The sequence below is a fragment of the Dermochelys coriacea genome, chromosome 4, assembly GCF_009764565.3.
Source record: "Dermochelys coriacea isolate rDerCor1 chromosome 4, rDerCor1.pri.v4, whole genome shotgun sequence".
In the NCBI taxonomy this organism is placed as follows: Eukaryota; Metazoa; Chordata; order Testudines; family Dermochelyidae; genus Dermochelys; species Dermochelys coriacea.
This window is the reverse complement of record NC_050071.1, coordinates 101,523,397-101,549,739: the sequence shown is the minus strand read 5'-3', so window position 1 is coordinate 101,549,739 and position 26,343 is coordinate 101,523,397. Positions and strand designations below refer to the sequence as shown.

General features: G+C 42.2%; 2 protein-coding genes across 9 annotated transcripts in view; one reads left to right on the top strand and one right to left on the bottom strand.

The window, feature by feature from the left end:
- The window catches only part of C4H4orf19 (chromosome 4 C4orf19 homolog), a 64,474-nt gene that overhangs the window by 30,030 nt on the left and 8,101 nt on the right, over nt 1–26,343 (top strand). For 4 of the 8 annotated variants that reach the window (XM_038399951.2, XM_038399945.2, XM_043513974.1 and 1 more), the window contains 2 exons: nt 1,848–1,930; nt 11,261–11,318. In XM_038399951.2, coding sequence (XP_038255879.1) covers nt 11,290–11,318 — 29 coding nt within the window. In that variant the 5' untranslated portion in view covers nt 1,848–1,930; nt 11,261–11,289. Of the gene's footprint in view, nt 1–1,847; nt 1,931–3,536; nt 3,607–9,937; nt 10,040–11,260; nt 11,319–26,343 lie in introns of those variants that run through there. The other 4 variants (XR_006281130.1, XR_006281131.1, XM_043513977.1 and 1 more) reach the window with 2 other exon arrangements.
- Nucleotides 413–26,343, bottom strand: part of RELL1 (RELT like 1) — a 109,582-nt gene continuing 83,651 nt past the window's right edge. Inside the window, exons 8-9 of the transcript XR_006281133.1 lie at nt 2,442–2,511; nt 413–553 (exon numbers count right to left, since the gene is read on the bottom strand). The gene's annotated coding sequence lies outside the window, so the exon portion shown is untranslated. The remainder of the gene's footprint in view (nt 554–2,441; nt 2,512–26,343) is intronic.

Sequence of the window (26,343 nt, the reverse complement as noted above, 5' to 3'; positions counted from 1 at the left end):
GGATAACAATACCCTGTTAGTCCTAGAACAGAACAGAAATGAATGAGAGTGTTTTTCAGGACATATTTTGTAATTAAGAACGAGCAAATTTATCCGCATCAAATATAACAGAACTAAAGTTAACAGAGACACCAGAGAATTCTTAACAAACTGACACAACCAGATGCAAGTTCAAGGGCAAAAAGTCTATTAAAACACTACATGGCATCACTCTGAGAAGAAAGTCTCCATAAGCCTATTTACTCCATAGCATCTGATGTGCCTTACCCCTAAGGGCATACAGCAAGGGAAGTAGTTAAGGGTTCCCAGGTTTTCCTCAAATCCCAAGGGTAGTATCAAAAACCCAGTCCACTAGTTTTGTCTCCATGACATAATCTAATTCTGGAGAACTCAGGCCCTTTTGGGGGGGGGGGGGGGGGAAGAGGGAGTGGGAAAGGCAAAGTAACTCTTTTGGTTGCATAGGAAACCTTCCAAATATGGACTGAGTGCAAACCCACACCAACTCAGCACAGGGTTCTCATCATGATTCTGCAGGCAGTCTGAAATGGCAGCTCTGAAAAAGATGTACATGACTGTCAATTGCCTAACTGGTATAATTTGACCGGTAACATTGAAATCTAATGATGGTATTTTGAGAGCTTTATTTTCCAACAATTAGGTGTGGAACTGTGAGCCTGATTTGCATAACTGCAAATACATCCACAAAACAAATAATGCATGCAAAAAGAGCCTAAAAATAGGGAAGGAACAATGGTGGTTCTGAAATGCTCTGTATTAATATTTTCCCTACTAATTGCTGCTGAATTTCAGAATGACATTACTAAGGACCCAATCCTGCATGGGGTTCTGCTAACAGGCACTCATAGGCCCATGCGGTGTGCCACCAACATAACTGAGGCCCCAAGCAGGCTGCATAGTTCGAGCAAGCAGAATCCTGTGGAGGATCAATGCCTGCAAATGAAGTAATATATAATGGTTGTACTGCCCTCAATCTTTGTACACACATTCTACTGTCACTAGTAAGAAATGCGTACATTACAAACTTTATAGTCCAGGCCCCATATTTTGCCCTTTTCATGAAATGAGTCTGACCTGCTGATTATACGGTCCTGCCTCTCACAGAGTAGTCTTCCTATCTCAATCACACACACACTATTTTTGGTGGGATATCTGGAAACAAAAAGTTAATATACTTTAAAAGATAAAAGTATCTTCATTTTTAAATTCAAATTCTATCATTATATGAACAAATCTACCCTGTCTGTCAATGGTCGGTAAAGACATTTTTTAATGCAATTTTCATTCAGCCGGGAGCACATATATCAGAGACAACAATATCTTTACTAGGTACGTGCAGTATTATGGAAATGCCTGAGGCTTTTGATAAGTTTCCAGGTTCATGATGAAGATTCAAAGAGGGGGTTCGGACAAGTGTAAGATGAAGAGAAGGTTCTAGGTGATGAAATAAATACCCTGGTCCCTCCAAAAATATACTGTACAACTGCATATTTGAGTATTTGCTGTTTTGTTTGTTTTTTAAAAGGCCAGTAATTCACACAGGCCACAATCCAACAAAGCATATGCTTTACTTTAAGTAAGCTAGTATTCCTGTTTACTTCAATGGGTTAAGCATATACTTAAGTGCTTTGCTGGATCAGGGCTTAATCTGATCTTTTTTTTAAGAGTATTTCGATGGGGGAGACCTGGGAACCCTACTACATTGCTATGCTCAAAGAACCTGGGGCTCATACTGTTTGTACATATTTTGCAATATAAGCATGAGAAAGAGGCAGCTCCCAAAATATTATTGATTTCCTGAGTCAAAAACATTTGCTTTGTTATTGTAGGATCAGGACATTTCAGAAATTAAACATTTAGAGGAATCTGAGTGCACACCCTTATTGGTACATCCTGGAATACTCCCTAATCGGTAAGAAGATCTTTATTCTCCTCTTGTAGGTTTTGGATTTAGTAGCCATTCTTCTGATCTGCCATTATGTCTTCTGCACTGAGGCACAATAAGCATGTCTTTGGATTATTTTTCTCTCTGTGCTATCCTATCACGTATTCTAATGATGATGATGATGTGTGGCCATACGTACACAGACTGACAGGACAGATTTTGAACGGTGTTTTCTTCCGGCCTGATCTTCGTTCTGTAGTGACAACTGAAACCCTCCTTGTTTTCACTTTGAAGTTGAGAAAACAAAACATCATAAAGACGAAATTTTAATTAACCAGGGGTACAGCAGTGACCCACGCAAGTTAAAAATCAATTAATACAATCCAAAAAAGGAGGGGGAGGGGAGAGAGAGAGAACGTGAATGTGAAAAGACGGACAACAGGATAAGAACTTTGGGATAAGATACCAGGGAACTGAGGAAAAAAGAGAGACAGGAAACCTAAGAGGCAATGCCAGGGCCAATAGAGATAGTACTGACCTCAGCGGATCCCATTTGAGCTGGTTGCAGGCCCCTGGTTCATTCCACCAGAGGGACAAACCCAGTATTCCTATAAATATGGGAAAACTCTGGGCCCCCTCCAGCAGTTTTTTTCAGAACAGAATCCCTTTTAGTCACATTCACTGCTTCCAGGTTTATTGCAGTCTTTTTCCACTGTAAGTGGCTCACAATCTAAGTGTCTTTGTGCCCCTGGCAATGTCTCTAGCAGCATTAATCAATCAGAGGCATTTAAAATATCTAGGACAAGATGATTTTCAGGATACCAGGACAGTCAGAACATGACGGCAAGGGCACATTCCCTAAGTGACCTCAATCCTGCCTTTAAATTCATGTTCCCAAAAAACTCATCTGTATATTTAGAATGGTATCTATAGCCATCCGTCCTATTCTCAGGACTCCTCTCCCTTAAATTAAAATACACAATTCTACATAATGTAAAGGGCTGCCTATATGCAGGTATCCACCAAATCCCTTTGAACACCTCAGCTCAAAACCCAAATTAAAAAGAAGCGTGTGCACCAAACAGATAGATGAACAGCAGAAGGTAGAGCCACCAGCTACCAAATCTGCACACACAAGATTCTAGGCATGCAATAACCTTGTGATACTAAAATTACACGTGCAAAAAAATGGAAGGTGCAATTTTGGGCACATACATTTAGATGCGCCTTTAGAAAATCTGGCCTACATATTTTATTAAATCTAGAATTGCTGAGCCCTTGTTTTGTTTCAAAAATTCTCCAGTTGGACTAGAGATTCTGTGCTATAATTAGTCTTTTAAAAGTTATGTTAGCCACACCCCCAGCATTACCCATGAAAGTAGGTAAAACCACCATAGATTATTACCTCTGCATGGAGCTTATAAGCAAAGTTTGTGCAAGAGGCAACGTGGCCAAGTAGAGTGACAACTGGATTGAAGAGGCCCAAATAGAGCTTTGACTTCACAGAGTATAAAGTCATGGTATGCTGCCATGTAGTGGTGGTGAAGTTATCACACAGAGGACTAATTAAATAGCAGCATTGCTGGTAGACTTGGTCAGAAATTTGATAAAAGTGGTCTTTTTCACTGAACAGGTTTCTCAGGTCTACAGGGAAAAAGAAAGAAAGACCTCTCACCCCAGAACAGCAACTGGATATTCCCCTGGTATGTGACAGACTCAAGCTCCTGCTCTGAATCAGGGACTTAAACCACTTTAGCACCAGGATACTGGTTAATCCTAAATCTCTCTCTACATTGCAAACATTCTAGATTTTGTTCCTATGTAGAATGAAACCAAATATCAAAACATCAAAACTTTTTCATGAAACAGAATTCATGTTGGCCAGCCAGCCACTAATTGCTAAGAACCAGTCTGTCCTATAGAGTTTTTCCTCACAGTTTTTACCCCTAGGGAAATTAAAGAGAAAACACTCTTCCTAGTCTTCTCGCCCGCTATAGTTTTCTGAGCAGTGTCTTTCATCACGCTGTTACATTTATAAAACTGGCATGGGTAAGGCAAAAATTTACTCTAAAATGGTCAAAGAAGAGAAAACAAAAACAAACCTCATCCCAAATTGAAAAAGTGATTCCACCTTCAGCAGGTTTGGGGGCTTTGGTCAAGTCTAAAGTGGGAGTCTGATGTACTATGCGAGCAAAACCTCCCTCTCTCTCTATTCTGGCTCAGAAGGTGGCTTAACATGTAGTTCTGCTTACAGATAAAAAACAAACAAAACCTTTTGACTTGAATACCTGTCAACTCTGCAAGTTCATTCCAGGCACTGAAAATCAAGCTGTGTCGTTTTCAGCTCATTCAGCGCCAGCAGTAATAACTATTTTGTAGGCTAAATTCTGCCCTTATTACATCTTTCCAATCCTCATCAAATCTCCTTGGGGTCGCAAAAATGTAAATAAGGGCAGAATTAGTTGATGATGCAAGAGTCAGGAATCCAGCTCATTCTCATGTTGCTGTATTGACTACACTACTGAACAGTAATGAGAGCATAGGAATTGCCAACAGAGCAGTGTTTCTGACGGTAGCCAGCACCTGATGCATCAGAGGAAGCAGTAAGAAAACTGTAATATAACAGTCAGCTTGTAACAAGGTGGCATGATTTTCTGTTGACCGGTCCATTAGTACAGTCATCCCACCATATTTCAGTAATGCCTACTTTATCAAGATACCTTTTTATTGTCAGGCATTTTTGAATGCAACCTTCTCACACTCATTTCTAGCCAGTTCTAGTTTTAATTTTTGCTGTGTGCCTATTTTAATTTAACTCTTTAATCTGATATCCTGTTATTTTTCTGGAATGTACTTCTCTGATCTCAACCTGCCCTTCCTACAGTTCAGCTGTAATTTGTGTCCTATCCTTTACTAGATACAGAGACACCTTTGTTCTATTGCCATCCCTAACAGATGTCTTTGTCTGACCTGAGTGCTTCTCAGCACCTGTTAGCTTTCTTCAACATTTAAATAATCCACCAAAATTATGTCCATATTTTGTGCAACAGTTTAGTTCCATCCCTTCTGTACTGGCTCTTCCTGATCCAAAAAACTCCACTGAAACAAATACATTTAAACCCTTCCTCCTCACACCATCTTCTCATCCACACAACCTTGAAGTCTCCCTTGTCTAGCTGTTGCTGCATTTGGAACTAGAAGTATTTTTTGACACAGCTACCAAGAGTCCCTGGATTTAGACCTTGTCCTTAATAATCTAAGGCAGGGTTTCTCAACTCATGGGTCGGGATCCAAAATTGGGTCAGCAAAATGTTTGAAAGGGTTGTGTGGCATCTCCTGTGGCTCCTGTCCCACAGGGCTGGCTGAGCTCACCTTACTGCTGCAGGCATTGCAACCTCTGGGTTCCCAGCACCATTCGGGTTTAGCCCAGCCATCATGATGGCAGGAGTCCGAGTAGGACAAATTTAAGTGTGTGGCACTGCAACCCCATGAGCCAGGTCACAACTCCACTCACACAAATTTGGTCCAGTCAAGGGGGCAGAGCCAAACCTGAGTGGCACTGCAACCCCGGAGGTTGCAACACCCGGAGCAGAGAGCCAAGCTCAGCCAGCCCCACAACACAGGAGCTGCCACTTTGGGGTGAATGCCAAGCAGGACCCAACCCACTGGGGGGGCAGGATTCGACCGAAACTATGCCAGGGCCTCCACCTCCAGACTATTTACTGGGTCATGACAGGCCATAAACATTTACACCTGGGTCCTGAGCCCAAAACAATTGAGAACTACTGATCTAAAGTTAGCTCCCATGCTGAGAAAGGCATCAGACAGAGCAAGTACAAGGAAGTCTGAACTGCATGGGAGTTTGGTGCCAAGAAGAGCAGGATGCTTAAATAACTGTTAGTGGAAGAAAGCATAGAAAAATTATTAAATAAAAACTTGGAGGTAGAGAACTAGCCATAGATTAGTCAACCTAGGGACTGTGCAGTTCAGTGCCTAAGCCAACTTCCATTGAACTCAATGGAAAGTCCTCTGTTTACTTCAAAGGGAGCTGGAAAAGTCCTGGACTGCATAATGTATTACTATTTGCCTTGTGGCCACATGTATGCCCCCGATGCAAGAAATGCATGTCCCTCTGCATCTTTAGGATAGAGTTGCTGAACTGGGGGAGGCCCAATTACTTACAGAGACAATGTACAGGGGCACTCTAAGATACGCCTACCTCAGAAAAGGCTGTCTTGATCCTCCAGTTGATGAAATCAGTGTCACGGCTAAAGGACACACAGAGAAATATCAATATCTGGGTAGGTGGTGACTACAAGAGACATTTAGATGACTTGTCTTCACAGCAAGAAGGTGGTAGATCCCACAAGACATGTACTGAAACTTCTAGTGCGATCTACGAGGGAGGAGCCTGCGGTTGTGGTACAGAATGGTAGCAATAATATAAGGGAGTATAAGAGGAAGGTCCTTGAAGCTAAATGTCCATTATTAGGAGACAAAAATAGTTTAGGTTTCAGAGTAGCAGCCGTGTTAGTCTGTATTCGCAAAAAGAAAAGGAGTACTTGTGGCACCTTAGAGACTAACAAATTTATTTGAGCATAAGCTTTCGTGAGCTACAGCTCACTTCATCGGATGCATTTGGTGGAAAATACAGAGGGGAGATTGATATACACACACAGAGAACATGATACAATGGGTTTATCATACACACTGTAAGGAGTAGTGATCACTTAAGATAAGCCATCACCAGCAGCAGGAGGGGAAAGGAGGAAAACCTTTCATGGTGACAAGCAAGGTAGGCTATTTCCAGCAGTTAACAAGAATATCTGAGGAACAGTGGGGGGTGGGGTGGGGGGGAGAAATAACATGGGGAAATAGTTTTACTTTGTGTAATGACTCATCCATTCCCAGTCTCTATTCAACCCTAAGTTAATTGTATCCAGTTTGCAAATTAATTCCAATTCAGCAGTCTCTCGTTGGAGTCTGTTTTTGAAGTTTTTTTTGTTGAAGAATAGCCACTCTCAGGTCTGTAATCGAGTGACTAGAGAGATTGAAGTGTTCTCCAACTGGTTTTTGAATGTTATAATTCTTGACGTCTGATTTGTGTCCATTTATTCTTTTACGTAGAGACTGTCCAGTTTGACCAATGTACATGGCAGAGGGGCATTGCTGGCACATGATGGCATATATCTCATTGGTAGATGCGCAGGTGAACGATAGTTTAAAGATTGTCACTAAAAGCCAGATACACAAGGAACAGAATTGCCATTTTAGATCACAACTTTGCTGACTGTAACTCCATGTTAAGTAGCCACATATTTTAAAATAAAACATTAAAACTTAAGCATCTCTAGCATGTATTAATTCCCATATGCCTCCCTCCTAGCATACCCATACACCAAGTCAAACAAGTTCACTACATGACATTTGTCTAATGATTTCCTTAAAATGTCCCTAAAGCATAATAGCAATGGTCCTTTGCATTCCCCAGCCAGGGCTGCAGCTAACTGTGTTTCCAAAGCCATGGAGCAGATAATCAGACCCGCTTAATGCAAAAAAATTCTGCTTCTACTGAAGAACAGCTAAACTCAGAATCTTAGGAACCTGGGCTTTAGCCCAACCATTGTCTTGGTTTTGTTTATATGTTCATGCTTCTCCTCACAACCCATGCACTTGCCACTTCATTTCTTCACTGAAAGGGGCCTGACATATAACTCACAAGCTGCCTCCTCCAGCAAAATGCTGAATTGGTCTGCAAGGGGTGCTGGGCAAATGAGTAAGCACATCCTGCTTTTCCCTCCAAGAGAGTCAGTCCATTGTGTATCTGCAATGCATGGAATCTCCACTACCCTCGGGATTGAGAGTCACCAATCGGCTGCTAATGCTCAGTTTCTAACATGGCAGCCCACTGCACTATTACTATGCCATTGGGCCTCAAACTCTCTCTGGTGTCAAGTCTAGTTATCAGACATGGAAGTTATCAATATAGACAGCTTGTCCTGAATCCTCAATGAAGCTGCTATCAACACATCTGAGTCATTCTACAGCCTATTATATGGCATTCATCTGATCAGGCTATTTTAAAGCCTTTTAAATAATGTCATTAGAGACAATTAGTTTTAAAAGACTAAAGTTCTAGATTTTACTTCCCATTCTAACCCCATTATTTGATCAGTAACACCTTCTGCCACACGAGCCTCATAATAGACTAAGCAGCATATTACAATATAATTCATATTAAGTTGCATCAATGTTAACATAAAATGAACTCAGTTTGCAGCTGGATGTATTTCCACAACTCTTCGCCAGTCAAGGACAATGCCTATTACTCCCATAAGAGTTTGTAAGTGCTCATGCTCCTTGCAGTCTAAGAACCCGAGGCAAGACACTTTTCTGTACAAAGTGGTACAGAAACATACCCATTGATACACGTAGCCTGGGAGCATGTATACAGAATCTGATATACTTAATTATTTATTAATTATTATTAATTATTATTATTATTATTATTACTGTGAGCAAGCTGACCAAAATTAATACTACAGCAATGGATTAGCTGGTGATGTCAGACACCAGCAATGCTAGCCAAACAGGATATGCTGGCACTCAAGATTGAGCTGCCAACTCAGCTCAGAGCTGGCTCTGTTTGTGCATTCCAGTGATATCTTTTAGCGGTACAGAATCCCAGCAATATGATCACCTCTGGCTAGAATGACCAACTGTCCACCTTCTGATCACTCAAGTAATAATTGATAATGCAGTGATATTACAGTGTTATACAGTATTACAAACAATGACCAGGTAGATAAAGGGTATTAAAATGGGTAAGCAGTGGACATGATGTGACTGCTGCTCACTGAACCAAATATGGTTTGCCCACTAATAACTTGTCCTTCCGCTCAACTGTTTGCTGGAACTACCTATTGCCCCTTGTCATATGTTCAGGCTGTAAGCTCTTTGGGGAAGGGACTGCATTTTTAGACATGTATATGATGCTTATCACAGTGAGTCCTGATGCCTGACTGGGGACTCTAGTCGCTACCACAGAACAAGTAATTAATAATAGAGGGATAAGTCACTATGAATCTGGGACAAATGAACTTCAGCAATCATAAGAGATTAAAAGTAAACTCAGGAAAGACTTCTGAAGAGGAAGTGAGTGAGGTTTTTTTTATGCTACTCATCATATTTGTTTGTCCCGCCTGCAAACTAGCTAATGATTGCAAGGGATTTACCCTTTGCCCCACTCTTCCTTTTAATAATCTAAAATGAAAATTATATTTAACCTTATATGGTAAATAGTGGGGTGAGGAGATGCTCTTTGACTTCTTGTTTTGGATGGTAGACAAGGGAAATCAGACAGGACACATTCTTCTCTCTAAACCTGAGTAAATATTTAAAATCTGTTTTTAAGGATGTAATAATGTAAGGGACCGGTTTAGATCTCATTATGTTTTACTGATCGGTGTAACTAATACCCACCATGTGCTTCTGATAATAAGTGCCTTAGAAGTATGTATCCCCTCAAACGTCCTCCATGGAGATGGAAAGGAGAGAAACTACACATACAAAACAGAGGGGGGTGTGTGTGTGTGTGTGTGTGTGTGTGTGTGTGTGTGTGTGTGTGTGTGTGTGTGTGTGTGTGTGTGTGTGTGTGTGTGTGTGTGTGTGTGTGAGAGAGAGAGAGAGACACAACAAAAGAGTATGAGTGTTTGCTAGAGAAACACAGAGACAAAGAGAGAGATGAAGAGGAACAGAAGAGTATTTGGGGATTACATAGTGTTACACAGCTCTTTTCAAAGCTGAGGTATCTCAGAGCAATAACTTGGATACTAGCAGTGCAGTGACTGTAAGCAAACATGTTAGTCATTAAGGGTCTGTCCTGCAAGGCGCTGAGCACCTCCTGCCAGGTGCAAAGCACCCACAACTCCCATCAACCTCTGTGAGACCTAAGGGCACTCAGTACTTCACAGGAGCAGTCAGCACCAAGCAGGACCAAGCCCTAGGTACTCAGCAGTAACTCACACATGCAGCCTTGGACATTAGAGCCTGTTTTATAGAGAGAAGGCATGTTGGCCAGGATGAGAGAGAAAGCTGGAAAGAGGGAACAGCATTGCAAGAGCACGGCACTCTCAGGTATGGAGAACAGACTGTAAGGGGGGGGGGGCCCTTATAAAGGAAACAAAATAAAATACCTGGCTGGGAAATACCTCTCCTCCTTTCCTGAGAAAAACAACCAATAGATACAACACCTCTGATGGCGCTCAGGAGGGTTAGAAAAGCTCCCACTGGGGAGAGAAGATCTAACGCTGCACCAAGAGAAAGAAAAGGAAGGATTTTACATACAAAGTTATGCCATTATGGAGCCAGGAGAACATTCTAGGGAGGAGCCAGCAGGACTTGAAATAACCACGAATGATTATTACTTGTTTTATGGGAAGCTCAGCTAGGCAACAGCTAGCAACAACCTCAAAAATATGACTTTTGCAAAAACCATCGCCAAGAGTCAACCTTAACTATACCACACTGGTGTCAGGCTACCTGCGAAGCAGCATTTAACAAATACTAACATGTGCCAGGAAGCGTCTGTCAGTGCTGGGTAGGAACATTTAAATTTTGCTTCCAATGGAAGATCTTTGCCCATTTGTAGCTGCTGGTCAGTAAGTCTTCAAAAAGAGGAGACGGGAAGAAAAGAAGGTGCAAGGGGCAGAAGATATCACGGTGACCCTATAAAAACATTAATAGACAGAGAAGGGGAAGAGGGTGAGGTACAGAAAGGGAGCTGCCTCTGATGTACCAATGCCACCAACTCAAAATTTTTACAAGCTGGCAAAGCTGCATTTGATAAAAATTCTTGATATGATTACTGCCTATATTGAAACCAATTGGTACATATTTTTGGACTAATGCAGTACACGCCAAACCCTGTCCTTTTCAGCACAGTGAGTGGGAGGAGGGATGCTAGCAGATACACACTCTGCTCCAGGCATCTTGCCAATTATGCCAAGTTTCCACTAGTCAGGACTTGGGCTCCAAGTGGTGAGGATGCATTTTCTTACTATTCAGAAATGTGGCTGCATGCACCCCTAACTAAAGTATGCACCTGACCAGAATACATGCTAGACACATCCCTTGGCCAGCAGACCACACTCCCCCAAGGGTGGCCATTGTAAATAAGCCAGAAGTATAACAATTAACTTTTAGCATTTAATATCTGAAGTAATTTGCAAGTAAATTGTAATAATTAATGTTTGCAATAGCATATTGAGATCCTGGGATGAAAAACACAGTAAGTCATCTTATTATTATTATTGCAAATATCTTGAATAAACAAATAACACATACATATACTTTCAGATGTCACCACTCAGACAGATGTTAAAATCATGATCAGTCAACTCCCATTGGCTATTTGGTAAGTATGCTGTAATTTGGGGGATAATTGATATTTTTAAATACTGATGGTTCATTACAATGTGCACTGTGTTTGCTTTCAATTGTTTATTAATGTTAAGTTTGATTACTATGTTCCTGTGAATTATTTAAATAACAGATTTGTCATTTCCAGGAAAATGTGGAGGTAAAACAATTCTGCTTAAATGTCACCTATTCCATTTTGTATTCTTTTGTTTTCTTGTTACTCTGAATGTTTGTATGACAACAGCAACTTTGTTGTTTAAGGGTTCTGCTACTTTTGCTTTATGCTTTTGCATTACTTGCTGAAGTAATAGTCCTATTTGTGAGAACACAACAATTCCCGAGACAAAACTTTTATGTCACAAGGCGCTACCAAATTCATGGTCCATTTAGGTCAATTTCACGGTCATAGGTTTTTAAAAACAGTAAATTTCATGGCTTCAGATATTTAAATAGTAAATTTCACAGTGTTGTAACTACAGGGGTCCCAACCCAAAAGAGAGTCATGGGGGGGGTCGCAAGGCTATTGTTGGGGGGGTGAGGTATTGCCACCTTCACTTCTGCGCTGCTACAGGTGACGGCGCTGCCTTCAGAGCTGGGCTCCCAGCCAGAAGCCGCAGAACTTCCTGCAGCCAGTGGAGGTTCCCGGAGGTGGGTCTCATTTGGCCCCAGGAGCGGCCCCTACAGGGAAGGAGAAAGTCCCATCGCTCCCCAACCTGGCGTGACCTAGCAGCTGGAGCCCTGCACACAGTAGGAACCCCCAGCCCTGCTCCTCTCTCACACTAGCCAGATTTCTTGGTCTGTGACACATTTTTCACAGCCATGAATTTGGTAGGGCCCTAGTCATAGAGGGTTAATATTTTTGAGTAGAATAATCCTAAAAAATGCAAGAAATGGTAATGGAACTGGGCCTATACAGTTTGAAACAACAAACAAGAATTAGTGAGGAAGCCACCAATTCTCACGCATGGTAGTTTCCAGCCCCATTCAATACTCACCTTGCCAAAAACCACTTCTACACCGGGCAATCCATACTGAGTCTAAATAAAATCAGTTCCCTGACTTCTCCTCTCAAGGTCAAAATTCTAACAGCCCAATACGTTCTGAATGGCACATAAGATTCTACCATAACTCCTCTCAATGCACCCCAGTACAGCCATTTGTGTGCACAGAAATGTAATATAATTATTATTCTTTATTCAAGAGCACCCACAAGTGTGCCAGTTTATTCATAGAAAACACGTAAGAGACAGGCCTCCTGTCCTTAAGAACATACAGTCTCCGTGATGGATTTGACAGACAGATGAGAATACAACATGCCCCAGAAAGAGGAAGGGGCAATGAAGAACGTGAGTTAGAGAGATTGGATTATGTGGTTTAGGTTTAGCCAGACAGGTGGTTCCTTTTCTTTTCCATTTAAAATGCAGTAATGATACAGACATTGGTCTGTAGAAGGGATTTGACTGAGATGTGCACCACAAACAGAGATAGGTGAGAATTTTTCAACTAAATGAGTTTCTGTCAGCAAATGCAGCAGGCAAGGACCCAATTCATCAAAATCAAAAGGTGTCTCAGGTCCAGAATGCCATTTCCGGTCAAAATGAGAGAAAGAGACCAAGACTCACCTCAGAATAGTCAATAAGGCACATTGCAGGTGAGTGCCCTGAACATTGGTCTACAGAGTTAGTCTCTCTCTCTCTAGTCCAGTGAATATTTAATTATTTATAGAAAGTGGAACAGCTCCAACAGGAGCCTGAAAGGGAGATTGACTCCATAGGCTGTGCCCGATTCAGAGCAGGGATTTAAACCTGGGTCTCCCCCATCCCCCTGAGTGCCCTGACCACTCAGCTTGTTCTTTTTTGTTTGCAAAAATGTTTTCAGAAGTCTAGCTTGTGTTCCAATGTGGAACAAAACCAATCGTTGAAACGTCAACATTTTTCATGAAACAGAATTCTTGTTTTTCAGACAGCCTTAGCAGTAGGCTTAACAAATAGATTTTGGAAGAGCTTTTAAGCATAGCTGAGAGGGCTTGGGAAACTCTAAAAGACACCAGGTCACAGAGGTAGGCAGATGGGCATAATGTATCTTTAGCAATACACACACACACACCCCAAAATCCCCATAAAAAAAATCTGTTAATTGAGTTAATGTTGCTCCAATACATTTAAAATCATGAATCACTAGTTAAGACGGGGTGGGCAAACTTTTGGGGCCTAGGGCCACATCTGGGTGGGGAAATTGTATGCAGGGCTGGTGCAGGAGGGAGTGCGGGATGTGGAAGGGGGTGCAGTGTGCAGGAATGGGCTCAGGGCAAGGGATTGGGGCAGAGGAGGGGTGCAGACTGCAGGAAGGAGCTCCGGGCAGGGGTGCAGGAGGGATGCAGATTGTGGGAGGGAGCTCAGGGCAGGGAGTTGCGGTGCAGGAGGAGTGCGAGATGCAGGCAGGGGGCTTAGGGCACGGAGTTGGGGGGCAGGAAGGGTTCAGGGTCCAGACTCTGGCCCGGCACTGCTTACCTAAAGCGGCTCCGGGGTGGCAGTGGCATGCGCCAGGGCCAGGGCAGGCTCCCTGCCTGCCTGCCTGCCCTTGCCCCATGCCGCACCGGGAAGCAGCCAGAATCACGTCCCTGTGCAGCCCCGGGGGGGCCCACAGGGCTCCATGCACTGCCCTTGCCACACCTCCAGGTACCTCCCCCGAAGCTCTCATTGGCTGCGGTTCCCCATTCCCAGCCAATGGGAGCTGCTGGGGGCAGTGCCTGGAGGCAAGGGCAATACACAGAGCCCTCTGCCCCCTCCTCCCCCCGGGTCCCAGGTATGCGGTGCCAGCCGCTTCTGAGAGCAGCGCGGGGCCCGCGACCCAGGCTGTATCCGGCCTGCGGGCCGTAGTTTGCCCACCCTTGAGTTAAGACAACATTTACATACATACCAACCTCAAATATGCTTTACCACTCAAACATCATAATTAGAGCTGGTTGAATAATGAAAACCTATTTTATATACACACTCAATTTCTGAAGTGGTTTTAATTTTGAAACTGGATGTTCAAACTGGATTTTTTTCTTTTGTCTTCTTTTTTAAATTTTTAGGGGAGGTTAATTTTCAGTTTTTTAAAAGAAAACTTTTTGAAAATGAAATGGTTGTTGAGACATTTTCTTTACCAGAATCCCATGAAAAAAATGTTTTTAAATTACAAGAGGCCAGTTTTTTTAAGATGAAAAATTTCAACGTCAATTTATTTGCAAACATTTTAAAAAGCCCATTTTTAATCAGTAAAGTAGCTGTTCAAAAGTTTCAACCAGCTTTAATCATAATGCCCAAACACACATTGTCTGCTCAACTCCATAACCATAATCTCATTTCCACCATAGAACCACCTGCACTGTGCACATAGAATCAATCATAGAATATCAGGGTTAGAAGAGACCTCAGGAGGTCATCTAGTCCAACCCCTTGCTCAAAACATCTAAATCCTCGTAACAGCTAGAGCACTTATCATAGCTAAAGACAAATGACCACAAAACACATGCAGTGGTGAAGTTTGTATATGAAAAAATATGAGGTCAGACTTTAGCTTGGGAAGGAGCAGACACAGGGTGGGAGTTGCTGCAAAATCAGACTTGAGAACCAGAGCTTGCACACATGTAAACCCCATCTCAGTAGTGGAGCTGTGGAGGAAGAAGACATATGGATTAGGGACCAGGGATCCCTTCTAGGCAGCTTGTCTTCCTGCCTTCCCATAGTCAGGAATAGGGGAGATACATGTGAGGAGGAGGAGGACAGATGAAGAATTAGGGAGCCAGGCTAGGCAAGAGGGGAGGAAAAAAAGCAGCTGGTGGATCCAGACAACTCTGGAAGTGTTTCAATGCAAAGCAAATTAAATTATGACAAATTAGAGAAACTGCTCTTTTGGGGCCTGACTGTGACCCCTGGCAATGCTCCTATGCAGGGCACCAAGGTGGCATAAGCCTTTCAAGGGCAGCAGCATGGTGGGCAAGACACTGCCACTGCAGGTAGAGCTTTGGTTGTTCTGACATGGAGGGGCAAGTGGATTGCACCAGGAAAAAGACTACTGCAGCACTTACTTTCCTTATGGAGCAGTGGGGGGAAGCAGGAAGTAAACTGTGACCTGCTGAGTCATGATATGGTCCCTATTCTACTGTTGGTAAAGCGCAGCTACATGCTTCCTCCTACTGGGGATGGATTGCGAGGTGCCAATCCAACCCTTTATGTTTAAATAAAGTATGAAAATGACTTCTCAAGTTACATTATGAGAAACGGTGTGGGTGTGCAGAAAGAGGGGTGGAATTTGTGGTGATAATGTTTCTTTGGCTCCTGTAGCCAAACATCTATGAGAGATCAGGACCAAAATTCAATAAAGGGATCATTTTTAAAGTCTGTCTTCTACCCAAGCTAATAATTGCTTTTCTCAAAAACCCGATAATTACATGGAAAATTAATTTTCCTTTGAGTATTGTGATTAATTTCAAGATTAAATTTGGTTATTAAAATACAAAGTCGAGGGATTTCAGGCCTGTTTTAAGTACAAATCTTAATGCAAATTTAACTATGGATTTGCTACTGATGCCTCCATACCAAATTATGCTAATGCAGGCATAGTTTGGGTTAGAAACCAAAAGGAAGTTACCAAAGAATTTTGTGTCTCATTTTAAACAAACATTCTACATAGTTTTAATTTCTGTAACATTTTTGCTTTAACCTGTACACTAAATAGGGACCAATGCAGCAAAGCATGTTTAACTTTAAGCACGTTAGTTGTCCAAATGACAGGGACAAGTCTTTGCTAGACTGGGCTTCTAAATAACTTTTCATAATGTTCTCTCTCTCTCTCTCCTTTTACTATCTGCTGGTGTTTCTGTGCCTTATATTTAATAATCTCCCACCTTTCTATTCCTGCGTTTGTTCTCTCCTCTTCCCAGCTCTACCTGCTGTTCCATAATCTTTCCATTCCTCTCTCACCTATTTGTCATTGATTTTTCCCATCTTCCTTATCGCTCATTCCTTTGTCTCCACCTATTACTAATTCTCTGCATTACCCCATTCCCTACTACACACAACCCTGCTACTCTCTCAGACCTCATACATATGCACCAGCATGCATATCCACAAGGTAACCTTTGAAATCTTAAATGAGATTCTGATACCGACACAGCACAGAATACAAACCAGAGGTTGTACTTTGAAAAGCCCACTAAGTGTTTACAACTGCTTGCATACTTAAGGAGGATATTAATGCCCAAAATCTATTGTTTCCTCTCTTCCCTTCCCCCATCCATCTCCCCCACAATCTATTCTCCTCTCACACTTGCCTCTGAAAATGTCAGGTGTTTTTGGGGTGTCTGCATGAGGCCTAAGACAGTGATAGAAACTAAGTGAAACATGGCTGGGTTACCTTGGCAGTAAGGTGTAGGCTGCTGGACTTCCTTTGACATAGCCCTAAGCAGGGAGGGTTTGTGCACTTTGTAGGAGGAACGGGAACTATTCAGGGTGTGCAAATTGGTGCTTCTAATCACTGGCAGGCAGGAGTTTGGGGTAGTGGAAACACAGCAGGCTGATGCAGCAGGAAGCAGAAGCCAGCAGGGTTTTGCATTGGCTGACTGCATCTGCATTAGCCTGCCCAGAGAGACACTGCAGTGCATTAGGGAGAGGGGAAAAACTGGCCTAGCAGCCCATTGAAGTGACCAATATATTAAATGCCTGGTTACTTGGTAGCCCACTGATTTAGTTTGGAAGAAACATGCAAAAGTTCAGATCTCATGCCAAACTCTTTGGCGTGGAAATCAGGCTGGATTATTTTACAAAAATATTTTCAGTCAGATTTCCAGCTCTTACTGGTCTGGGCTGAGTCAAAAATACCATTTACATTTCTTCTCTCCTGGCACTTCTGTTTCCCCTCCTGGCCAAAACCAGGAAATGGATTGAAACAGTACATTAAACACAACTAAAAAAGGATCAGCGTTTTAAAACCACAATAAAGTTTTAATTCACTTCAATCATTATTTTGCAAGAGGCTGCCAGTTTTTTCTTTCATTGGAATAGTTTGTCCTTCCTTATTCATGATGTCTTCTCACTTGTATTTTTTGTTTATCCATATTACATATCACAGTTTAAACACACAATACAACCTATGTTATTACATAATACAAAGTCAGAAGTATTATGTTTCTCACTTCTATTTAATCAGACAGGGGGGTTTATTATGTATACTCGGCCTTGCATTTCACATTTCATTTACAGAAGTTACAATTTCAGAAGTTAGGTTACATTCCTCTCCCCCTTCTTATATACACTTTTCAAGAAAGGCCTCATTCCATTCTCTTCACCCTGTATGGCCAGATTGCAGAATGCTACTGGTAAACATTTAAAAAGGGAACTTTTCCACTTTTCTTGTGTCTGTTTATTAAAGGCAATATCGTTCCTTCTGTTCCACTGGGATTCAAGCCCTGTCACTATTTCCTCAATCACCATGACTACACAGTGGCACTTCTCTGACTGTGTAAAATGGCAGTGTTCCCAAAATCTTCTGGGGGGGAGGGAGAAAACAGTCTTCTTATATATCTTCCCTAATATTAGATTTTCCTCTCTCCATCATCAACCAACTCATCCATTTCAATCTCTTGTCAAAATTCAGTACAGTAGATCAGGGGTCGGCAGCCTTTCAGAAGTGGCATGCCGAGTCTTCATTTATTCACTGTAATTTAAGGTTTCGGTTCCAGTAATGCATTTTAACGTTTTTAAAAGGTCTCTTTCTATAAAGCTTTAATAGATAACTAACCTATTGTTGTATGTAAAGTAAATAAGGTTTTTAAAATGTTTAAGAAGCTTCATTTAAAATTAAATTAAAATGCAGAGCCCCCCAGACCGGTGGCCAGGACCCGGGCAGTGTGAGTGCCAATGAAAATCAGCTCGCATGCCATAGTTGCCTACCCCTGCAGTAGAACCTCACAGCTACAAACTACCTCCATTTCTGAGGTGTTTGTAACTCTCAAATGTTCATACCTCTGATAAAATGTTGTTGTTCTTTCAAAAGTTTACAACTAAACATTGACTTAATACAGCTTTGAAACTTTACTATGCAGAAGAAAAATGCTGCTTTTAACCATCTTCATTTACATGAAACAAGCACAGAAACAGTTTCCTTATCTTGTCACATCTTTTTTTATTAAAACTTTCCCTCTTTTTTTAAAGCAGTTTACGTTTAACACAGTAGTGTACTGTATTTATTTTTTGTCTCTTTCTCTCTGTCTGCTGCTGCCTGACTGTGAACTTCTGGTTCCAAATGAGGTGTGTGATTAGGGTGACCAGACACCAAATGTGAAAAATCAGGACAGGTGGCGGTGGGGGTAATAGGAACCTATACAAGAAAAAGACCCAAAAATTGGGACTGTCCCTCTAAAATCGGGACATCTGGTCACCCTATGTGTAGTTGACTAGTCTGTTTGTAACTCTGAGGTTCTACTGTATAAATGAATTACAATAGCTGGGGTGTTTTTTCTATAAACAACTCCATTTCTATTGGCAAGAAAGGAGTTTCTCTCCTTTTGGCTACCAAACAAGCTAGAAGTGTCCTAACACTGCAGTGGGATTAGCAGCGGATGACATTTGAGCAAAAGAGAGCCCAACTCTCATTTAATTTCCTCTGGTGACAATAACTCTATTGCAGTCGTGGAGTTATTTCAGATTTACAGATTGAAAATCTTGCCCTTTATCTCTCAGATGAGCAGGAGCCAGATTAAGTAATACCACAGGCTGAAACAGATTCAAACCTGGTTCTTCTTTTTTAATACAAAAGCAGAAATGTTTTTCTAGTTTACACACACACACACACACACACACACACACACACACACACAGAGTGAACTACAGAACAGCGATAATACTATTGAGCACTTATGTAGTCCCTTATAGTTTTTTCCAAAGCACTGTAAAAAGCATTAACTAGTCCTCATAACACCTCTGAGGTAGGCATTAGCCCCAGTTTTCCGATTAGGACAGGGAAGGTGAAGGTCAACATTTTCAAGTGAATGATTAACATTGGGCTCCTAACTTTATGTAATGCAAGTAAAAGTGGCTTGATTTCCAGAAGAACTGAGCATGAACAAATGCCACTAAAGCCATCCTCAGCTATCCCTTCTATTTAGGTACTTAAATATGAAATGTAACCGTCCAACAGTAGGTGGCCAGCGTCAGAATCAGTAGGGGGCTGGCTAGAGTAGAAATGGGCATAGGACGAAGCAAGAATGGAAGCTGGAGTAGGAGCACAGGTAAACTATCAAAACTACTAGGCTGTGGGAGTACTCCCGACCAGGTACTGAAGTTGAGCAGACTAGAAAGACTGCTTCCCTTAGGAGTCTATGTACCTGCCTTAGGATCACTCAGGTGGGTTCTTGCCTGTGGATTGGCTGAACCTGGGTAAGTGGCATGGGGTCTAAAAGGTAATTGCCTCCTATGACTCATCACATGCTCAGGCTCAAAGGAAATTCAGGGATGACTCATCACACTCAGTTTTAAAATGTTGGTTTAAGTGACTTGCCCCAGGTTACACAGCAAGTTTGTTGGCAGAGCAGGGGTCAGAACTCAGGATTTCTTGCCATATTTTCCATCCACTATGCTATAGTGGTTCTCTAAGTAAATTAATATCTCTCATCAGTCCTAGGCTTTGCTAGCAAATGGGGAAAATTATTGGTTAAATATTAGACATGGTTGGAGGATAAATGTTTTCACAAAACATTTAAAATGAAACAAAATGCTTATCACACAATGCACAGTCAACCTGTGGAACTCCTTGCCAGAGTATGTTGTGCAGGCGAAGATTAAAACAGGATTCAAAAAAGAACAAGATAAGTTCATGGAAGATAGGTCCATCAATGGTTATTAGCCAGGGCTGGTGTCACTAGCCTCTGTTTGCCAGAAGTTGGGAATGGGCGACGGGATGGATCACTTGATGATTACCTGTTCTGTTCCTTCTCTCTGTGGCACCTGGCATTGGCCACTGTTGGAAAACAGGATACTAGGCTAGATGGAACTTTGATCTGACCCAGTATGGCTGTTCTTATGTTCTAAAATGTTTTGGGTTTTTGACAAAAAGAACAAAGACGGGTTTTAGGTTTTCCCCCTTCTCACTACCTTTTGTCCTCACTGATGAAAGGGTAAAAGAATACAGGCGGTGAGGAACCAAAAACATAAAAAAAAACCCCACCCCTTCCATTTTTAAGTTTTCAATTTTTCATCAAAAAAACCAAGACAACATTTTGACAAAAATAAAAAATTTCCATGCAAATTTTCATTTCCGTTAAAAAGATATGTTCATTCAAATAATAGTTTTGACAAGAAAAATCAATGTAAAGAATAAAATTAAACTGCCACCTCAGTGCAAATGCACGGTTGGCACTTTTGCTTTTAGCCCTGATGACACTGGAATTCAAAATCATGAAAGAATCCAAAAGAAAAGAATGCAAAGGATATGGGGGACGGGGAAGAATCACAGGAAAATATTTCATAAGTATTCTGAATATTCTGGAATTAAATGTATAGGGCCAGATGGAGTTGTACCCATTTATGACAACTGAAGATCTGGCTTATAGTGCTGGTGTCAATGTCTAACTAGGTGTGGGGTATGAACTACTCTTATCCATTTGTGGCCCCTTCATCTCAGGTTAGCAGCACAATACCCAAGCAATGAAAGGAAGTTTGTTCTGCCACTAACGGAGCTATACCTGTTCTGTGAATAAGAAACTACAGGATCTAGGGATAATTGCATACCTTTCACAAGCACTAAAATAAATAATGCTAAGGAATAAATATATACACTGTATTTAGTCTAAAGATCAAGCATCAAAGAGAACTTTTTGAAAAACTGAATGTTAATTTTGCAAATAGTTCATCTAAACTACAAATAAAATTGTTTAAATATTTCAGATTTTGTTGCAAATAGAAGTTATTGTCCATTTAGCTAGCTCACTTCCAGGAAATTGTTAAATATTATCATTGGATATAAAGCATTTCAACAGTATTAATCATGATGATGATGAATGGAATACCAGAATAGATAACGATTTAAAATGGAAAGTGAATGATCTCATCTTGATGATAAAGGTCACAAAGAAATTATTGAAGTACATAGCAATAGCATAGAAAGTACATGCCACCGTTATAACTACATTTCCTATAGGCAATATTTTTCTTATAGTGATTTACAGGGCTTTTACTCCTCATTAGAAGCTTCTACTGTCAACAACTGGAACACGGGAAGTCATGCCTAGTGGTTGGAGCTGGAGTCGGTAGCCAGGACTAGGAGCCCAAGGTCAGAACCAAAATCAGAACCAAAGTACGAAGTCAGGAATCAGAGCTGAGGGTCAGAGTCAAGTTCCTGCAGTGAAACAAGGCTGCGGCCAAGGGAGGGGCAGGGTGTGGGCAAATACTTTGAGCAGCCACCAAATTGCTGCTGCTGCTGGGCCTAAGAACTATTCTGCTTACTCTTGCCACCAGTTGTGTGGCGTAGCCCAGCAGGCAGCCTACTACAGGCCAGTTGTGCTTGTTAGATTGTCCAGACACTGGATCTGCTGCAGGACCTGATTCCTGACTGTACTCCCCACTCAAGGGCACCTCCTAAGGGCCTGGTTTCACTGGGTTCTTCTCGTAGAGTTCTAACAATAGGTCCAGGGCATGCATATTCTCTACCAGTTTCCAGACCATTCGTCCAGACTGTAGCCTTCCAAGTCCACCAGGTCCTAGAATCTTCTCCTAACTTGCCGAGAGCAGAGGATTTGGTGGAACAAGTACCCCTCTTAACCATGGACTATTATGGGGGGCGATGACGGATTGGAGCCATTTGGGTATAGATTCTCAGTGTAGGACTTTAGAAGTGAAATGTGAAAGACAGGGTGGATCTTCAAGGACTTGCGCAGTTGTAACTAGAAAGCCACTGAAGAAATATAATCTTGAAGGGTCATGGGTATCAATAATCCAGTTTGGCTTTGGGCAGAGAGCAACACCTTGTCCCCTACAGGCAGATTTGGGACAGCTCAACATTCTTGGTCCATGTGGTGCTTAAAGGCTTCTTTGGGAGACTGCAAGTGTTCCTTATTCTCCCAATGCATGTGGGAGGCAAAATCCACAGTGGCCAGCACTGGGGAACTTATGAGTAAGTCTGGGTGGAAGCAGAGCTAAGAGTCATAGTTTGCAAAGAATGGGATATGTTGGGTCAAGGCATGGTTCGCATTGTTATATTTGGCATAGCACAGGGTGACCCAGTCATCCTGGTGGTAACTCAGAACACAGTGAAGAGACTTCTTCAAGATTTGATTGACTCTGTTTCCCCATTAGTCTGCAGGTGATAAGTGGATGAGAGAAGGGATTTGATGCCAATGAGTCTGAGAAATATTCTCCAGACTGGGGAGATGAACTGAGGTCCCCAGTCTGATACAATGCTTTTCCATAACCCTTGGTAGCAGTGGACATTTTCCAGGAAGAGCTAAGCTGTCTCCCATGCAGTGGGAACAATACAGGATGGGCTGAAGTGCACCATCTTTGCTAGGAAGTTGATGGCAAGCAGGATTACCGAGTGTCCCTGAGTGTGTGGCAGTTCTAAAGTGAAGTCTATTGATATAGTAGACCAAGGCAGTGGAGGCATGAACAGAGGATGGAGGAGACCTAGGGATTTTGATTGTGTGCCCTTGGTATAGGCACAGAGGTCACAGAACCTTATATAATTCTTAATGTAAATTGGTAGGCCTGGCCACCAGAAATTCCTCTAGATCAGATTCCAAGTCTTAAATTGGCCTGCAAGTGGTAAATTGTGGCACAGTTTCAATACCAGAAGCCTAGGTTCTCCCCCCACCCCCCAGAACATAAATACAACCCTTGCAACAGAGAAGGCCTTTCTGAAATTGGAACTTGGAATCAAGTCAGATACCCACATCATTCATGGTCTGGGTCACAAAGAGGTCAGCAGAGAGCAGATGGGGGATTTCAGATCCTGCCAACTGTCCTGTTGACAAAGTGGGAAATCTTGAGCACGGTGGCACAGGGCTGTTCGCCAGGTTCAATATATTCGTCTTTGCAGGATAGATCACCCACCATCCCATTTCTCATCCCTGGACGATAGGTAACTGTAAAGTCAAAGCGAGCAAAGAAGAGAGATCAGCAGATCTGGTGCTGGTTAAGGCATCTAGCAGTCCAGGGGTACTCCAGGTTCTTGTGGTAATCAGGACTTGGACTGGGAATCAAGCCCCTTCTAGGAGGTGGTGCCACTCTGAAAACCGCCTTTATAGCCAGTAGCTAAACATCACATATTTTTTCCACTGGGTTAGTTTCCAAAATTAAAAGGCAAAGGGGTGGGTTGGTTGCATGCGCCTTCATGTTAAGGCTGTACTCCACGTATAGCAAACCTAGAGGCATCAGCCTTAACTGTAAATGGATTAGTGGTATCTGGGTCAATCAGGATGGGTGCTAGGTGAATGTCGATCAAAGGTCAACTGAGCCTCCGTGTACCAGACAAACCGGGCTCTTTTTTCAAGGAGTGCCATAGAGAATCCTTTAATAAATCACTCGTAGAAATTGGTGAACCCCAGAAATCGCTGCACCCTGCAGTCATCTTTGAGTGTAGTCCAGCTGAATATTACCGATCTGGGTCAGACAGGGATTCTAACTGTGCCAGTTCACCTTTAATGTCATCATTTAGGCTGAGATGGAAATGATAATGCTGGGTGGTACTGTTCCACTCGGCATTTACTACAAAGCATCGGAACCCCATTGAATAGCTAGCAACTGCCGGCATCCCTGCAGCAACATCTGAAGTGTGACTTTTGCCATATGCTTGTGACATGGATCATCAACGATCACCTCCATAGCCTGAACAAAGTCCTCGAACTGTTCCAGAAGCGGGCTTGATTCTTCCAGGAGCAGAGAAACCCAAGCCAGGGACTCCCCACTAAGCAGGCTGATAATCAGTCCCAGGCTTGGTCAGTGGGTACAATGTAGCAGAAATAGGAGCAAATACAGATTTAAGAATCCACAAAATTGCCATAACTACCATCAAACTTGCCAGGTGTGGGAGCTTGGGTTGGAGCTGAAAGCGTGGCAGAACAGCATTCTGCATCTGCAGGATGGCAACCTGGGCCTGCAAGGTCCATAGTGCTCCCACTCTCTCTCAGAGAGATAAATGGCCTTTGTAGGGTCCATGATCACCATATCAGTTCCAGTTCCCTGTTTTAGGGCTGCTCAAAATTGTAAGTGACTGAGACATGGACAGTTGTACCTAGTGGCTGGAGCTGGAGTCAGCCATCAGGGATCAGAGCTAAGGGTCAAAAGCAGAGTCAGAGGCCAGATGCCAGCACTGCGGGTCAGAGCCAAAGTAATAAGTCATGAATCAGAGCTTAGGGTCATAGCCAGGTTATGTGGAGTGAGGCAAGTCTGAGTCCAAGGCAACAGAAGGGCTGAGACCGAAGAAGCAGAAAGGATGGAAAAAGGCGGGAGCAGAGCTGGGATGAAGCAGGTGCAGGAGCTATCACAGCTGTGGGTGAATGCTTTGAGCACCCACCAAACTGCTGCTGCTGGTCTTAAGAGCTGATCTGCTGACTCTTCCCACCAATCAGTCTGTGTAGTCAATCAGGCAGCCTACTACAGGCCAGTTGCACTCATTAGGTTGCCCTGAGGCTGGCTCTGCTGCAGGCCCGGATTCCTATATCTTCCTCTATCAGCTGCACTGTTGTGTATGTAATAAAATGTAGGATAATAAATCGTGGGGGATTACAGGGATACTGCAAGTATGATGACAGTGTAGGGACCCAATATATGCACGCATTTCACACAGTTAGCTATAGTCCTACCCGCTGGTTTTTGTCAAGTAGAACAGACTAAGGAAGCATGCACATGAAACATTATTGAGTGCTATGTAATTATGTAAGATTGAAGGGTATATTTCTCCCCTCATTCCACACGCAGAGCTTTGCTTTTGACACTAATATGGCCTTGGCCTTGCCAGTGTGAGTTCTTTGCTGAGATCTGTAACTATTTTACCAACAGCACATGCCTATTAGCATATTGTGATTCCATCATCTTTTAGGTTCAGCTGTTCACAAACACCTCAAAAATGTGAAGTCTTATCCTGCAAAGGACTAAGTATCTCCTGAGTGTCCTCCACTGAGAATGGAATCAATGAGAATTGAGGATGTTCAGAATTTCACAGAAGGCACTCAAGGGGAATTTTCAAGAGAGCTCAGCATTGATCCAACTCTGTTCCAATTGAAGTCAAAGATAAAACTCCCTTTGATTTCAACAGGAGCAGAGTTTGGCCAGTGCTGAGCTCTTAGGAAAATTCCACACACTGTGCTTTGCAAGTTTAGGCTCTGAGTCATGCCTTCTTAATCTGATATATTTTAAGGGTTCACTCATGGTTTACTAGTATGGAAATATTTAAGAGTCAGACTTTGCAAGAAAATGTCACAAAAGGCAAATCTAAAATGTCTCTAATTAAAAATAGAACAACATATAAAGATACAACAGGTTTCCTCCTACACTTGTTCTCAGACACCACATTCTATCCAATATTCGCTTTGTGTCCCCTTCTGTGATCTCACTTCTCTCTGCCTTTTTTTACTTTGCTTCCCCCTAAGCTTTGAAGAGCCTTCTCCTTCATTTCCGACAGCCCTCCTACATCTCTGTATGGAAATCTCTTCTGAAAACATAGTTGTGCTTAGCCTCTAATTGCTGTTAGGCTATGGTTTCTGCTCCAAACCTCTTTCTTTAATAGTCTGCATAGAATTCTTTTGATTCAAATTGTAACTTGCTTTGGATGGGAATCTGTCAAAGCTGTGTGTGTTGTAAAACATTGACACATCTATGGTACTTTTTAGTAAGATAAGCACTGAAATTTTCATAGCAAGATGTCTAATACTAATAGGACTAAAACATGTTTCATTGTATACGACTATATTACTTCACAACATTACTTTGTAATCCTGGTTCTGAAACTTGCTGTAAACCTAGAAAAAATAAAACCTGAAACAC